Below are 17,929 nucleotides of genomic sequence, written 5' to 3'. Positions count from 1 at the left end.
TTTGTTTGTATTCACTATTGCTATCTTATATCCAACCTGCTGCATATCTAGTTGATTTTTTTCAAAATCTTAATATTAACCTCAAATCCCATTTCTAAACCTTTTGTCTGCTGCCTGTGTGTTGCAGAACATACGCTTGGTTTTTTAAGGCAGAAAACATGACCCCAACTCTTAAAAAAAAAAAAAAAAAAAAAAAAAAAAAGAGGTAAAAAACCCCCAAACCACACATTCTTTTTTTGGGAGTACCATATGTATTAGAGTGTGAAATAAGCTATTAGCAATGTTTTTTTCTTTGTTTGCTCTTCCTTTTAATGAATAGCAGAGAACTGTATTGAAAGTTTAAGAACTTCTTGGAGAAGAATTATTACCCTTAGGCATTGATATTTGTTTCTTTTGATAAAATGGAAATTGGGAAGACTGATTAAATTGTAGTGAAACTCCTGTTCTTTCAAGAACCAAGTAAATGTATTTGGCAATGGCATTTTTCCTTGTCCTTGAATTTGTTTTATGGTTGCAAAATAGAAATTCAGAATAGCGATAATAGTCACGCATCTCAAATCTTTTATGCAAATACAATCTATGTCTGCCTGTATAACACAACTATTTTGTATGTGCAGTAATATTTGTCTAGTTTAAATGTTGTTCCCAAATATTTTCTTTAAGTCTTCCAGTACCGCATAATAAGGTTATGAAGAACTGTAAAATCTAGCTTCACTTTCAATTTGTAATCTTTCTTGCGCTTTCTGTAATAACTACTACATTTGATATTGAAATTTACACAAGATAAGAGATAATACATGGTGATCTGTTACTTGGCTTAATTAATCCCCGTTAAAAATATTTTTTAAAGTGCTTTTCTTTGATCTTTTCTTCTTAATAATAAAGTAAGCCATAGTTTTCTGAACGTTTTTTTTCTACATGCTCATTTGATTAGTTGTGGGGGTTTTTTTTAGCAGGTGCTACTTGCTCAAGTTTACCAAAAAAACTGTAAATGGGATACATGGGCTTTTAAAAGGTTGCACATGACAAAGGATGACAATACCCGTGGATTTTTATTAAGTTTACTTTGGCAGTCTTGTTCCTAGGGCAGTGAACTTACGTGCTTGCTTGCTTATTTACTTATTTGTGGTTGAATCAGTATTTTTAGGATCTCTTTTGTGTATTTATTTGTTTAAAATCTTGAGTTCTGGCAATCAAATATAAAGCATTTTGTTTCCAGTGCTGCCGTTTTAAATGCTGCTGCTGAATTTTAACCACTGCATTAGATTGAAACCTACATGCTGTTAACCACTGAGCCAAAATGAAATCGACCACTGCATTGAAATCAGAGTTGGCAGTTGTATACGGACTTGAAGGAGTTGGTAATAGCAGTGCACCCGTGTTTCTTTAATGGGGTTTTTATTCTCTGTTTTCGGTTTTAATGGTGCCATTTTGATTTAAAGACTTGTTTCTTAATAACGATGCACATTTTTATTGAAACATTTTCAATGTAACTTAAGAAGAAAATAACAATAAAGCTATCCGTTAGGAGTGGTTTCCTCAGAAACAAAATGTTCTGTTGCATGATAATGCAGTGTGCTTGTTTTATTTATAAAGCAATCTTGCGTAAGAAGATAAGTAAGAAGATTTCTTCATGTTTCGTGAACGTTTATTCATGGTTAAAAATTGTGAAATGTATTTATGTTTTATAGAGGAGGTCTTGCTAAGGACAGGTTTTCAGCTTCTGAATTTACATTTTGTAACTTTCTTTTGAATCTGCTTCACCAAGCATATGAAAAATGAGCCTACTTGCATGGTTGACCTCTTAGTCTTTTGAAATTTTTGTTTCTTATTAATAGGACTGGATCCTTCCCAATTCAGAGTCCATCACCATTACCATAAAGACGAGGAGAATGATGCCTTGGTTGGTGGCCCAGCTCAGCTCACTGATGAGGAGAAATATAGGGACTGTGAAAGATTCAAGTTTTGCTGCCTCAAATGTGGAACAGAAAATATTTATGACAATGTCTTTGATGGTTTGGTTAGTTTTTTTTCTTGTTTCATTTCTGTTCATCAGCGAGAGATGAGAAAAATACTTGTAGGGAGGACAGCTTTTCAGATAGGATTCATATGATGTAGGAGAAGATACCATATTGTTTGAGTCCTTCTATTTTTAGGTTTGGAACAGAAATTTGCTGATAGGACAGTGCTGAAATATTTTTCCTGGTTTTGCTTTTCAGCTGTGTCGTCTAGCAGAACATGTGAGATTATCTGGCTTCATTAATCTGTTTGCCCGCAGTCGTGAATGATTGTTGCTGTAACTTTTTAAGGAATCCTTATCTTAACACCTTAGTAACTTCCAGTTTGCTATTTAATGAAACTTTGATATAGCAATGGCAATTTCTTATCCTAAATCATATTAATTGGAACAAAGTGGTTTTGAAACTTGTGTTTATCTTGCTACATCCCACTTTCCTTCTTGACAGTAAGGTTTCTCTGTGTTATCTTTCCTTCCGTCTTTGTGTATTGAACATAAAAAGTCATAGGGGTACATTCTTGTTGAGAAGTTCTGCCAAAAAATGTATCTCTGACCTTGGATCACAACTTGAATTAGGGCCAAGTATTTAACTCTACAGCAATGTTACGCATGTATTAGTCATTGGCAAATTAGCGAGCTTCAGAGAAGTGAAAACCTTGAAACTGAAAGCAAATAAATCTTTTATCTAAATTAAAAGTAATTATTTTAAGTTAATTTGGACAAACAGCAGATGTTTTGCATTTTTTTGAATCAAAATAAAACAGTCTTTGGAAGCAAGTAAGAGGAAAAGACACACAAATTGAATGATACTTTGTGAATCCTTGACTTTTGTTCATTACAGCTGTAAATAAGGTACTAAATTGCATGTAGGCTTGACAACTTGCAGATGGGCTAACTGGAGAGAAGTGGATGTCAAACTCTTTTAAAAAAAGAAAAAACCTCAACAAACAACTAAAGAAACCCCTAAACCAAGCAAGAAACCTCCCCTCTCTTCCACCTGGAATTATTTAGTGTTGTGGATGGGGATTTAGCCAAGATGGCTCACAAAAACAAATTCTTACCTGGAAAGACAATTTTCTAAAAGTCAAACCTACCAGGTTGTTCTTATTTTAATGAGAATTCTACCAACTTAATTTCAGCTGTTCACAGATCACTTCCAGGTTCTGAAATTTTAATGTCAGGTGTTCAGAGGGTTTTAAAAGTAAGGGGAATGAGATGGTATAAATCTATTAAGAAGAGCTATTCTTTGCACTTGGAGAAAATAAAAGATGACCATGTCATTCTTGTTTAACAAGGTTTGTCTCTACAGCCCTCTTGGTAATTTCATAATTGGTATCTATAACATTGACTTCAATGTTTTGATTAGTGTGCTTGGGCAGAACTATGGTGTCCCTGATAAAACAACAAACCTGTGTTGTTTGGGGTGAGACAGGAGAGTGTGATTTGTCCATAGATTAATTTTTTTTAAATCAAAATCGGTTTTGGAATTACTGACTTTGTAACAGGTGAAGAAGCCAAAAGTCCTTTCACTAATAAGAGAATGGGAAAACCCTAGATCAGAGAAGTTTTTTTGTGGGCACGGCCAACTGTGATGGGAAGAAAGACGGCCTAGGTATTAAAGGCCCTTTAAAGCTATTATTTTTAAAAAATATGTGTTATGTCTAAACTCCTGTGATAACTTCTGCTACCATCACCTGTTGTCATGATGCATGCTGTTTTTACACTTCTGTTTTTAAACTTCTGTTTTCAGGGGCGATTTATTGAACCCAGCTTGCAAAGGTGCAGTAAGACTGACTGTGAAGAGCCTCCTTTCAACTACGTGGTTCAAATGAACAACAAATTGCTGTTGGATATTAGACGCTACCTCAGAAAATATTATAATGTAAGTATTAAAAAAATGTTCTGTCACATGAAGTGTTTTCTAAGTGGTGCTGAGTTTTTAGTGGCTGTCACATTACTTTTTTGTATACTCTGAGGTAATGGCATGCAATGTCAAAACCCAACTTTATGAAAATAAAACAATGAATTAATTATTTCAAATACTAATTTAGAATGTTTGTTTTCTCAGTTCAGTCTCAAGTCAAGATAATGTATTTAAGTTTTTGTGTGTGTCAGCATTATTACAGATCTAGTAGTACTCTGTTTTCCAGATTTTTAGACAAAAAAGTGCAGAGAGTTGGTTACCTTAATGCTTTTGAGAAAATCTGTGAATCCTATCAAATATGCAGATAAAAGTTTCTCATGTAGTTGAAATCTGATTCTCTTTTCTCCAGTCCAAATTGATGTATACTGCACTACATTATGAAAGGAAAAATGAATGTAGCTCTGTAAAAGTTTTTTGAAGGACAATAGGAAGGGAAATACTATTAATCTTTCTTCATAATGATTGGAGGGGAAAAAAGAGTAGAGGGTGGCTAGTTAATTAATTTGATACAATTCTCTTTTTTTGGGAGACAGTGCAAGAAATCTAAAATACAAATGGTAGTGAGTAGCTTTGTTTGGCATTGTGGGGGAAAAAATGCATAATACTTGCAATTCCCGTGTTTGCACTGTCCAAAGCGGTGACTGGTTAGGAAAAAACCCACCATGATTTTGAATTATATTTACATGTTTTGTGTCTGTAATATGCTGGAAGCATCATATTTTGTGAATCGTCAGCTATCCATTTTGGTCAAATTTTCACAGGAAAGGGCAGGAAAAATTCTTACTACTGATAAGAACAAAAAGTGGTATAATATTTTACTCTGCTCTTTTTTTCTACTCTGTTCTTTTTTTTTTTTTTTTTTTTTTTTTTTTTTTTTTTTTTTTTTTAAGACCAAGCTGTGAACCAAACTCTGAAATGTTTGAATATTGAACATTGCAATTTGCTTACATGGTATTATAATCTATTAAGTATCTTACTATGTGGTATATAGTATAATGAAGTATCCTTCAAAAGGAATTTGTTTTTCCTTTTTAGTTAAAAGCTTTATAAACTTGGTTATATTTTTAGTACTGAGAATTTTAACCTAGTTAACTATAATAGTAACATTTAAAACTCCTTTTTGACTGTGGAATACGTTCAGACTCTGGAAATGCGATGTTATTTCATTGTAAAAAGTAATTTCAAAATTAAGCAATAGTTTTCATTTTTAAAAAGGGCTTTCCAGGGAGTTGGACAAGTAAACTTTTTGTCCTGTTAGCTCTTCGAAAAGCAGATGCTGTGAGTTTTAGTTTATTCCTTTCATGAAGTACTTGTAGGAACTGTATAACAGCTGGAGTTGGAATCCATCAAATGGCTGTTTGCACTAATATATATAATCCTATAAGATATAAAGGCACACCCAGAAGTAGTAGGGCAAAGAACTGACTGAACAAAACATTTGATGAAACTTTGAGACACTTATTTAAGTCCTCTGTTGTAGTGCTTGCATCTGAACGGCGCAGAAATTTGAGTTTAAAATAGACAAATATATTGTCTAACTTTGTCTCTCCATTAATTTTTTTGTTATTGTTTTAAGTATTACTGTTGTTTATGTGTTGGTCAAATGGCACATAATACAAAAACATAAAATGTGAAAATGAATTTTTTAACTTCCAAAATAATTGGATACCTTTTATGAAGCCAATCCTATCAGAAGTCTTTTTGGCCTGATCCACAGCTCACTGAAAGGAATAAGCTTGCATTTTTTTCCACTGAGCTTTGAATCAGATTTTTTGTTTTTTCCCCAAGTGTTTAGGATCATTGCATATTGTTTTCTTTAGTCTATTGAAATGTTTTTATACGTAGCTGTGTAAATTCAGGGGCGGCAGGGAGTGCCATAAAATCTAAAAGTCAAAAAATCTACTTGCCCTTTTTGGCACATGAAACTGATAAATAAACAACTATAATGTGGTATACTTCTTTCCTTTAAAAAGATGCAAGTGTAAGTGTGTAAACAGAGTTTTGTGAGCCTCCTGTAGTCCCATTGTTTTTGTAAATTACGTGCCTTTATATAAAATTTTCTGTTTCCACAGTCATTTTTTGCCATTAAACATTGAAATGATTTGTATGTGTCTTCAAAAACACACCTACTATTGCTCCAGTATTTATGGATTTCTTAATGGTACTAACAATATCAATTTTTTATAATCTTACTTCTAAATGTAAATATATCTAAAAATGACATGCAAATATTTTATTTCTTTTCAGAAATGCATTATACTATGAGAGATTGATCCTGTTGTGTGCTTTTTCTTTTTTTTTTTTTTTTTAATTCTGCTTCAGAAGAGCAAATAGATGAAAAGAGAGAGAAACGCTAGCTAATCTAAATTGGGAAATGAAGAGGGCTTTTTTAAGCATGAAAATTTCATCATCTTGTCAGCTGGCAGAATGCCTGCTGTGTGGATTCACAAAGGCTAAGAATTACACTTTCATGAAATTTTCCTCACTAACTGCCCTGGTTAATTTGAAAGATAACCCACTGTTCTAATTCATTCCTCAATTGGGCGGTGCAGGTTTTATCTTTGATCTGACAAAGCATTTGTGTTAATCGTTTTGGCCCTCTACTAGACACTCTTGGGATTGTGCTTTTACAATAAATGTGTCTGTGATAGCTCTTTAGTCTATTATACTTACAATAGATCCATAGAACTGGTAATTAATTCTGTACTGCTTTGGAAATGGGGAAGAATAGGTGTAGCTCTGTCAAGTGCTGCTGGGAAGTTTGTTTAGCTAGTTCATTTTTGAAGTGTTACCCTCAGCCATCAGTGAAACATCCATGCTAGGGAATGGGTGAAAACTGAAATATGCAAGCATAAATGGAAAAACGGACCAACTTTTGTGCATAAGGATGGTGGCATTTCACTTATTGTAAGTGGATCTAATGATTATGATGGAAACTGTTTTGTGTTTCCCACTTGAAGTATTCAAATGCTCATTTTTAAGCATTTGGTAAATAAAAGCCACCTCTCAGATCCCCTTTTAAAAAGACCTGTGAAGATCAGTATCACATTAATAAAATGAATCCCATATCTTACTCAGCTGTTGAGGTGCTGGTTTTGCCAGCTAAAAGGAACTGAATAAAAAACCTCAACATACTGCATATGCCATTTGAGCAGTGGCAAATTTATAATGAACTAGGTGGACTGGAAAGCTGTTGTCCCTGAAGCAGCAGTTTTTTTAATCTTCTTTTTAAATATACACCTGTGCTGGTATTAGTAGTATATTTATAGGCTAAAACCTGTTTTTATGTAGATGCTCTTTGTATGCTGTCTAGTTAATAATGTATGGCATCTATAGATCTTTTTTTGTTTTTCAAAATGCATGAAATGATACAAACTTTAAAATGGTCTTAAAAATATTAAAAAAAAACCAAACTTGGTCCGACCTGTATTGCACTGTTTTTTGTTTTACAGTCTTTTTCCACTGGACCACTGTAACCCACAGGCAGAAGCGAGTTTGAAGGCTATTGAACACTGCTAAATAACTTTATACTGTTCAGCTGCGAAAATTCAGTGTTCAATAGCCCTCAAAATTTCTCATTTCTTACCTGTGGTGGGGTGGTCTACTGCTTGCACATGAGGTTGCAGTATAAAAGCACGTTGGTACACTTTTCAAGATCTTTGAATTATTATTTCACCTATATATATATATATGTATATTGCTGCTCTGACTGTTGTCTCCATGTTCTTGTGTTTTGCATTAGTATTTTGCACACTTAAAAGGTAGAAGATTTATGAACAAGGTAGTATTATGAAAGGCACTAGCGTTCACGCAGGTTTTGGGATTGCATGGCATATTCACTTAAGAGAACAAAGATAACAGGGCTTGTTGTGAACCTGGAATCTGCCACACTGCAATCAAGTGTATTGCCAACAACCCACAGGTGTACACCACATGAACAGGTGAAAATATGATTGTAGATGATGGTGATGACTTTTGTAATCATGTTCTCACAACAGTCGTGTATTGAAAGCTTTTTTTGTTTGGTGGGTAGGTAAGGGTAAGAAGTTTCTTTGGCATGAGGGAAAGATGTAGTGGCAATAGTGCAGTATTTTACTTATTGTCGTGCTAATAGTACTAGAGGTGTATGGGCATGTGATGAACAGTAGTTAGGGGCAGAATATAGGAGGAATTACGACACCAGATGATGTGGTAGGCACAATCAGATAGCTGCTGTCAGATTAACTCCAGTGCTTATTTTGAGTTCTTCCTGTTTGCATGGAAATGGGTTTCTGAGTCTTTTCCAAGTTTGAACTTGTACCACCGTCATTTTGGTTTATACATGCAGAAACCAAGATGTTTATTTTTAGTACTGAAAGCTTCCAAGTCAAGGCAGAATGGAAAGCAATTGGAATGAAAAGGTAAAAGATTATTGTGATTCCATTCACAATTTACTGGGGACCTGAGAGAAGGAAGGGAGACTGCCACCAGTTTATCAAGAGTTTTCTCCTCCCTTCCGCAGTAGCAGTTTCTGATTCCTTCCTTGATTGAGGTTGACAAACAGGTTGTATTTGGAATCCTGTTTTGGTTAACCAGGAGGAAATTAGAAATATCTTGATTAATGAAGAGAGCAGTCAGTATTCTACCATATGAAAGCATTATATATCTGTCTTTGCGTATATAATTTATGTTTATTGCATAGTAAAAGATAACCCTTTGGCCACTCTGTGTAGTGTATTTTGGGGATGAGTAAGCAGTTATTTGTCACAGCACTCATAGCATCTATTAACTGGAATTGATTCACTATTACTGCAACTTCTCCATGATCTGCCCTGCAAAGGGTTTGTTTTAGACTTACAGCATCAATATGATTTTTACTAAAGTGTTTCAAAGTAATGATCGATATGTCTTTACAAAAGCTTTAACTCTTTTCATTGGATTTTGCTAGCCATGCTGGACATGCATCCATCTATCTCACTGATGGTCAAGTGAGACTGAGTGTGACTTTCTGCACTCAGAATTTTAACCACTGAGAATGAGTGAACATCAGCGAAGGAGTAGTATCTGCTGTTGATTCTTCACAGGGCTTAGTCCACAGTCTGATACCTTGCCAGAGAAGACTCTTAACGACACTAGATATCTCTCTCAGCTCGCTGTAGAAAAGGCTCCCCAGGCTGGCCACTGTGTGGAACAGGTTCTAAGAAATGGAAATTTCTTCAGTAGAGTAAAACTAACTTTGTAATTTCCTCTGTAGGTAGAATACAGGAATGTAAGGGCTTATTATCACAATAATTTGTCTGCTTAGGCTTATAAGTGGCAGTATTGTGAAGATCATGTTACAGGAAGCATGCCCAGAAGTAAATATGGTCATGGTTATGATTGCCACCAAGTGTGTAATGTTTACCTAGGTGATTGAATCACTCATCTAATAACAAGATTGCTGTTCCTGTCTTCAGAGGATTACAGAAAGCACTGACTTTGAAGGTACTCTGTTGGAACTGATCTGTCGCCCTAGTTAAAGCAATGATAAATGTTGGCAACACTTGGAGAGCGTGTTTGCGCTGCAGTATAGAGCTATGTTTGCATCTGTGTATCTGATCCGGGTTTAAACTGTCTATAAAGTATGTAGCTTTGCTGTACCAGAAGCAGTATTTGTTATGAGATTGTGTGGCCAAGGATTTAAAATCTTGGGCAAATCTGTGCAGCCTGCGGAGAGGTGTCTACAACTGCGATGCTGATAGTGCCTGAGCAAGCTCCTTTGACAGGGAGCGAGCAAGCGTGCCCTCCTTTGAATACCTTATGTTGAAGTGCTGTGGATGCTGTATAGCTTAGTAGAATTTGCTTCTTCTGGGAGTATTTTAATAACAAATTGTGAATCACAAGAGTGTTTATGACAGATCACTTGAAAGGATCAATGTTAATCTTCCTTCTTTTACAGTAGATTTAGAGAGCACCATTTGAAATCTGTTTAGGTTTTTGTTATGTTCAATTTAAATTTTTGATGGAAAAGGATCCCACTAGTCTCTAATTAGAGGCATTATGAGAAGCAGAAGTCCAGCTAAAATAAATGAAGGCTTAAAGTAAGTTTTAAAACTACCAGTTCTTACGAAATTTTGATACTCGTAATGCCTTACACTGTAATAACTTGGAACAACAAATCATTGAAATATCAAACCAGATTAAATCTGTATTATTCTACAGAAACTTTTAATAGAGAACACATTATAACCAGCTTGCTTGGAGATGACACAAGTCACCAAGGTCTGTTGGCTTTGAATACTTAATGCTGCTTGATGTATGCATAACTAGCAATGCTTACAAAAAATTGTTGTTATCAGAAATGTTTTCTTAGAAGTCACTAATAATATAGAAATCCATGGTCCGTCACTGATTTTAGAAAGTGGAAATGGCTTTATTTAAGCTTTCTTTTTAAACACTAAAGTGAGTCCATCTGTGGTAATTCGGAGTTGAATGGGCATATGAAAGAGCAAAATATGGAATGTTTTATAATAATTTTAAGGAATCTAAGTTACCTATCATTAAGTTTCTTAGTCTTTATTACGAACCTGCCTTCAGTTTTGAAAGAAAACTTAACATAAATTTTATAGTATTTGAGAAATTGAAATATTTTTATGCTGTTACCTGGTTTTGTAAACATTTTTGTTTGATGCTGTCTTTAATAATCCACATTCCTGAAGATTATTGAATAAGAAAATCATGCGGGTTGGGAGGCGACAGAGGGCATACACAAAAAACTTCATCTACATTTTCCTCAGTGTACTTTTCCTTGGCATAGTGAGAATGGGTTTTTCAGGTGTTTTATTTTTTCCTACCCTTAGATGTTAAAAGAATTATTTTCCTTTTCAGGTTTAAAGCAGTTAAAATTGTCAAAAAATATTTCCAGTAACGTTTAGTCACTGCTCGATTTCTTGGTAAAATACTCTTAGAAAAATTAAATAAGGTGTTCCTCAACAAAAGTGATTCCAGTATTAGAAATCTCATCATGTAGAAGCTTTGTAGTTAGGAGGTTATTTCAAAAACTTGTATTCAACTTCATTTAAACAGCTGTTTAGTTCTTGGTGTTATTTAGTATTTGGTGCAGCAAGAGAAAATGGATGAATGCGTAAGCATTCGAGGATCGAACAGATCAAGTGGGTAGTTCAGACCTTTCAGCTTGTTTCCTGGAAGTGAGTCATATATGTGAAAAAAACCTCAGAGCAATCAGTCTGGGCAGCACTATTTAGCTAAACTCCTCTGCCTTTGTGTCTTCCTTCATCGTACCTAGGGATGGGGAAGGCACCCTCTTAGCTGAATGAAACTTCTAGGGAATTATTACTTTTCTTTTACAGTGTCCAAAAGAAGTCTAAGCAGTACCAGAGATAACACAACAAATTGTCTATAAGATTTCCTATGTCCTAGGAGACATCAGGGTCAATTCTAGCAGCCTGTGCTGTGTTAGAGTTGACATTTGTTGCTCTTCCTGAGTCATGAAAGCTGTACTTCTACAGGTTTGTTTGAGAGAAGCAGTTTTAAGAGCCACTGAAGTCTTAGATCATTTGAGATTAAAAAGATATACTGTTTCATTTTAAGTGAGAATGTTCTCATCTGCAGGAAGAAATGGCAAAATAGTGTTACATTAGACATGAATTCATAAAAGGGTTTTGTATTTGCTTCACTGTGTCTTGTTCAGAAGTCAAGGTCTTGTAAGTGCTACACAGTCTCTGTTTTCTACGGAGTGCTGTTATTTCCTTCAGTGCATATATGCAAGTGGGCTATTTTTATTTTGTTTTAATCCTCAGACATTAAGAAAATAACTGCTTTGGCTACCTAGGGCGATAGAATGAATTGAATGCAGAACCTTATTCCAATGTGTAGTCACATAGTAAAGGTGATGGGCCATATCTATCATCCTTTGTGTAGGTCTCTAAAGAGTTGTTGAAGCTTATTAGTCAGGTTGGCTAGCTTTGTCTTCAGATTAGTTTTTTATTAAATGGCATTTACTGAAGGACTTTACTCCTAGTTTTACTCAACGTTAGTTACTCTGTTACTTTTTTTCATATGAACATGGTTTTTGGTACTTCTTTTTTTTATTAAGCGTGTTAAATTGGCAACTCTGCCTGTGCTTTAGTCCCGTACGCTCTGTGATGGCACACTCTTTTAAAGGGCCTTTAATTGTTAAAGATGAACCTCCCTTCCCTATTTCCATGCCATGCTGAAGATTATTGTCTCTTCAGTCTGCCCACAGCTGCAGCATCCTATAAGAGGGAAAAAAACCCCAACTGTATAGTCCTGCTAAAACTGTTACAGCAGCTAAATCACAGTCTTGTTCACTTTTTTCATCTGAAGAATTTCAGCTGTCCAAGTATCTTCAGCCTAGTAGATTGTCTTAGGTTTTGAATCCATGAATGTATGAGAAAAACACTTGTGAGGTTTTCCAAAGGTATACCAGCTTTCCACATGAAAATTAAGGCTGCATGGAATTTGACAAGCAGATATTTTCCTTTTCTCCTGAAGAAAATCATTATCTTTGTAAGTAGCATCTGCAAGAGAGGCATCAAAAATCCACAACTACCAGTAAAGATCTCCAGATAAAAATGTTTATGCAGTGACTGAACTCATTCCATCACAAATAAAAATCTCAGTTGCAGAATTGTAGCAGATACTCCAAATGTCTTGCATCTTTATCTTCAGCCTCATAAGGAACAGTGTAAACAAAACGTTGATGCTTGAAGATCAGTTTGGTTTTTATACTGGAACAGAAAGCAGTAATTCTTTTTTTCTTTTTCCTTTCTGTATTGGGGGCTGCAGTTCAAATGTAAAAAACAAGAAAGGATGAACTCCCAAATGGATTTCTTTGATTAATACACCCAGCCAACAACATCATCTCAGAGATTTATTTAACTGGAATTTTCCTCTGTTCTTTTTTCCTTTATCACTTGTCACACCCTGTCTTTGAAGATTATAGGCATGCACATGTTGGAGAGAAATTTTGTAATAATATGCTCTCCTTTCCTAATGAAAATATGGCCAGTGTGGCAATATTCTTCCCTTTTCCCCTCATTTGATGGAATTTTCTGTATTAATGCTTTCTTTTTGCATTATGTATACTTTCAATGTTTTGGGGGTTTTTTTTGGTTTTTTTTGTTTTTTTTTTTTTAAGATGTTTGCATTAGAAACACTTAATTTCTGTGCTCTGCCATGGATGTGAAGTATGTAGCATTGTGCATATTTTACAGTTGGTATGTCTTAATTATTGGTAAAATTTTTAGAAGTTACTGGATTTGGAAGAATGATCTGAGAGGACAAAATAGGAGGTGGAGTCAAGTGGAAGTGTATCCTCATCAACTCTGCAGTCAGCCCCCGTTCCTTTGAGTGGAAGGCAACCCAGCTGTGAGGATTGCTGGCCACACTCTCATCAGAGAGAGAAAGGGAGGGAGGGAGAGAGAGAAAATTAGCAAGACAAAATTCCTCTCTATCAATCCTATCTTTACACAAATTCAGACTTCTGAGTTCCCATACGTGAGAGTGTAACTTAATTTCCAAATTACATGATGAAAGCACATCTGTCCCAAAATTAATACCTCTTGAGAATATCATAATTGTATATACTGAAAATAATTAGTATCTGTAATTTGCAAGTCATAAATGTCTAATTTTTAGCGAAGTTGTTTGTTTCCATGTAAGATAAATTCTCAATTTAATATCCAAAGCAATATTCGACTATGCTACAAAGGGGCCAGAATTGTTTAAAAACAGAGAACTCCCTCACCCCCCAAAATACAGAGATACAAAATGGCATATGCTGAATTCTGTTACAGAATATAACATTACATTTCCCCAAGAACTTTGTAATTACTGTAATTTTTTTTTTATTGGATAATACTTTTATTTTCTCATACTGAGGCAATTCATGCTGGATCATCTTGCAATAGAAATAGCAGATACCAAGCTACCTATTCGTATGACCACCTATCAAGTGCAAAGATTGAATGTAGAATTTGAATTTGGTAGAATTTCTCTTTTTATGCATGTACACGTGTGTGTGTGTGTGTATGTGTGTATATATATATATGGATGGATAATGGCATTAAGATTATTACAGCTATTTAAAAATATTGGATTGTCTTCCAGTAGTAGTTCATGCAGTGTTGGTGATGCTTTTTCACACTATTCTGTAGTATTTGCATGTGGGTTTTATGCTTGTTTGAAGGAATCAAATTCCCCCTCCCTCCTTCTGCTTTCTACCTCTCTTTTTCTTCCTGTGATAAGACATTGGCATTTATAATGTCTTGTTCCTTTAATGGGACATCTTTTGGGGATTACCTTGTTGGGTTTTGTTAATTTTTTTTTTTTAATCCAATCAGTGAAGTAGCAATAATGGAATAAACTGAATTGTGATATGGTCCTTGTGAGAGTTTCCTGACTGATTAAACATAAGGTAGCTTTGGAATCGAACACCCCTGCTCCCTCCCCAACCCCTTAATTGAAAGAAACTGAAATACCTTGTAGGGATCTCATAATTTAAATTTCCATGTGATCTGACTTGTCTTTGGAAACTTCCTAAGAAGAGTGAGACAGGCATCTTAAGGGCTTAGAATTAACAGAATAAGCCTTATCTGACAAGAAATGGTCAAGGATTACTCCAAAGTTTTACTTTCAACATCTTCTGCTGAGTCCATTTGTGAAGGGCTTCATGAGGCTAGTGGCAAGATGCCACTTAGTAATCAGGTGTCATTCAGGAAATATCTTGAGTAGCAAATACCTATTTGAGGAGCATCTGAAATTGTAGTGAAAATAAGGAAAATGATCTAGGAGTGATTACAAGCTTTCATAATGAAAAGTACATTTAGTTTCTATATAAATTAGGCCAGTGTCTTTCTAGACACCGATCTGTGCATGAGAAGCCAGCCCCATAACTAAGGCTTAGTCTCTCATTTTGATGGAGTCAGTGTGATTACAGGCCAGTTTGTTTTGGTTTTTTTTCTTCCTCTCTCATGTTAATTGCAGGTAACTCTTTAGCTACAAATTTTTATACTTTTTCTTTATCCTCTAGTGGTGAGACACTAAACCATCTGGAAGGGTTCAAACATGATACAGCACTAGGAGGAACTTAAAAGCTATTTTTCAATAGGAAAGACCTTCAGAGTCAAAAACAGAGGCAGCATGACATGCTTAAAATAAACAAACAGGTTAGTGAAAGAAAATGCAAGATGAAACTCTGCCACCATCTGCGGTAGTTTCCTCATATTAATTCTTCTAGCAGAATTCATTAGTTGTTTTTAGGACATTCCAACTATGACTGAATAATGATATTAACAAAGGACTTGTACTTTTTGTGTCTCTTAAGTGTTTTGGAACTCTTAGGGCACCCTTCAACTTTGGAACTGCTATGTTCGGAGCATTGCCCTGCCTACAGAAGGTGATGGAGTAGATGTTTGGAAAATGTCTTTCCTAGTGGTTAGAAACATGATAAACTTTAAAGAATGCCCTCCATTTTGACCCTCACTTGAGGACTGTCTCCCAAAAACTGAGGAATGAGAAATCTGCCAGTGTACAAAGTGCTGTAAGAATCTAGTCTTCATGCTGAAAGTATTAAGGCTAAATATCCATCCATCTCCAGGCAGTTCCTGTAAATTTTGGTATTTATAAAATCTAGATGATGGCATATGAGATAATTTCCATTGCTGTTACTAATCTTCAGTGACCTCCACTAGTGAATGAAAATAGTTACCACCTGGAATAATCCATACCCTCAAATAATGAGTACTTAATATAACATCTGCCTTCCCCAGAGAAGATAAAGTCTTTCTCATTGGTTTCCATTCAGATTTCTCGAATGGAAGCAAAACTGGGTGTTTCCTCATTCTACCTGTGAAGAGGTTGGCATTCAGTTCTGGTGGAGCAGAGAAACTTTCTGGGGCACCAAAATATCAAGACTGAAATCACAGTTCAGTAGAAATTTATTTTATCCTGGTACTGAGCTTTTTCAGATTCTGTTAGAGTTGTCCTTGTGAAAAGAGCACTGAACACAAAAATGCACTAGATTGGAGACAGTCTGAAGAGGAACAGAATTGTTCCAACAGCGGGGAGTTTTTTGGGAAAGAGGTGGCAGTGTTGGTTTGGGACTAATCTGTTCACCTCCAATAAAGAGATGAGGACCAACAGGATGCGTCAAATCATTCCCTCCCTTGGCTGGGCAGTGGATGAATGAGCCTGAGAACTCAGAAATATACCTTTTTGATCTCATCTTGTTGCTTTAGTTGAACATTTAATACTTTTAAGTTGCACCAGCAGAGTAGTTAAAACCTGAGTTAAGATTATTAAGATTTAAATTAATATTTCCTAGTTTAGGAAGGAGGGTGGGTTTTGGTATTCTTTTCTTCCCTTCTCTCCCAAGGCTTACGACATGAAAAAATGTAGATCCTTAAATTAGGCATGTGGATCACTACACTGCTGTTTATTTGGTCGCAGAAAACTGAGTCCCCAGATAACTCTGTCCAGTTGATTTGAAATAAATAAATAAATAAACAAAATGGGGGTGCCTGCTGCCAGAGGAGAAAGCTATTGGAATATCTTTTAGTGTTTTACTAAAACACAACTTTCATATTTGTTACTAGGCAGATACTTCACATACTTTGTTTGCAGGTGATCTTAAAAGGGATGCTGAACCAGTAATCTAACTTAAGAGTTTAAAAAAAAAGTTACGTTCCACTCTCTTGCCAGTGCTCTATTATTTTGATATTTTACCTTTGATACTAAACCAAGAATACAGGGCGAGCTGTGGATTCATAGGAGGAATGGCTTTTTCTGACATGTGAGCTACATGGGTTAGGAAAGAGGCTGCACAAAGGCTCCCTTTGGATTATAGAAGTTGTTAAAAAAATGTAAAAGTGTACGCATTTAATGAGGATGTGTGACGACTTTTGGGGTAAAGGTCTTACAAGTTTCTTCAGAAGGAAGCTGTTAAAATGTTTGACTAGTTGGACAAGGCTGTCTCATCTTTATGAGATACTGGCATACCTTGGCTGTACTAGTGGCCTTTTCTCCTGTCTTCTTTCACAGAGGTAAACAGATTCTTTTATTCCATATTCTGTTCTGTATTGTTGCTTTCCATACTGAATGCCCACTAAAGATCTTCCATACATTTGTTTCTGGCGGTGTGTATTGACAATAGCTACCCTCTCCACGTACCATTTTTTTCTGGGGGCAAAATTATGTATACTGAGCTGCCTCATAATCAACCTTCTCAAACGTTTAAGGTTATGTAATAATAGGTTTTTTTTGGTTTTTTTTGGTTTTTTTTTTGTTTTTTTTGTTTTTTTTGCTAATGCTTAAAAAGGTTGAATTTTAGGACTCTTCTTCTTTTTTCCGATCAAGAAAATAGTAAGATAATTTTTCCAGCTGCTCAGAAAATTAGGAAGGTACTGGAAAGTAGTTAAATGGGAGAAAAATCTTCCCTAGTTTCCAGAGTACAAGATATCTACTTCAGTGAAGTTGTGCTTACTACTCAGATATTAGCTTTTACAGGAAGTGTTTCTTACTGAAGAATTACTTTGTTCCATTGCCTAGAGGAAAATGTGAACGTTAGTCTTGTTTCTTTTTAGTTGGTGATTTGGATTTTTTATGTTTGTTTGTTTTTTAAGCCAGCAACCATTTTTTTTTCCAGAGCAAAGTTGTGTTAAAGCTATTGGATTGCAAAAGCTCTGCTACTTCTTCAGAGAGCCTTGTGGCCATCCTTGGATATTTAATTGCTTTTACATCTTTTGAAAGAGAAAGGCAAGAATGTGCTTTCCTTGAACTTAACAGTTTGGGCAATTTTCTATAATCCAGTAAATACAAATTGTACCCTGATTATCTATCTATGTCTGTCAAGCAAATTTTAATGGATGAATGAATGAGTCAAATCTTATGCATGGAAATATACAGATATGCAAAATATGGGTCTAATTACAAGGCTGCTAGATTTACACAAGGTCAGGTAAACAAGGCACTGTGTAATGATTATTAAT

The 17,929-nt window shown here is 35.2% G+C and overlaps 1 protein-coding gene across 1 annotated transcript in view; it reads left to right on the top strand.

Moving 5' to 3' along the window:
• Nucleotides 1-1,300: 1,300 nt before the first annotated feature.
• Nucleotides 1,301-17,929, top strand: part of LOC104525675 (DNA polymerase alpha catalytic subunit-like) — a gene marked incomplete at its 3' end in the record, with an annotated part of 70,552 nt that continues 53,923 nt past the window's right edge. Inside the window, exons 1-3 of the mRNA XM_010168892.1 lie at nucleotides 1,301-1,361; nucleotides 1,839-2,020; nucleotides 3,768-3,899. Coding sequence (XP_010167194.1) covers nucleotides 1,301-1,361; nucleotides 1,839-2,020; nucleotides 3,768-3,899 — 375 coding nt within the window. The remainder of the gene's footprint in view (nucleotides 1,362-1,838; nucleotides 2,021-3,767; nucleotides 3,900-17,929) is intronic.

The sequence above is a fragment of the Antrostomus carolinensis genome, unplaced genomic scaffold, assembly GCF_000700745.2.
Source record: "Antrostomus carolinensis isolate BGI_N321 unplaced genomic scaffold, ASM70074v2 scaffold10785, whole genome shotgun sequence".
NCBI classification, from domain to species: Eukaryota; Metazoa; Chordata; class Aves; order Caprimulgiformes; family Caprimulgidae; genus Antrostomus; species Antrostomus carolinensis.
Note: the sequence above shows the minus strand (reverse complement) of the source record. Positions and strands in the feature narration are given on the sequence as shown.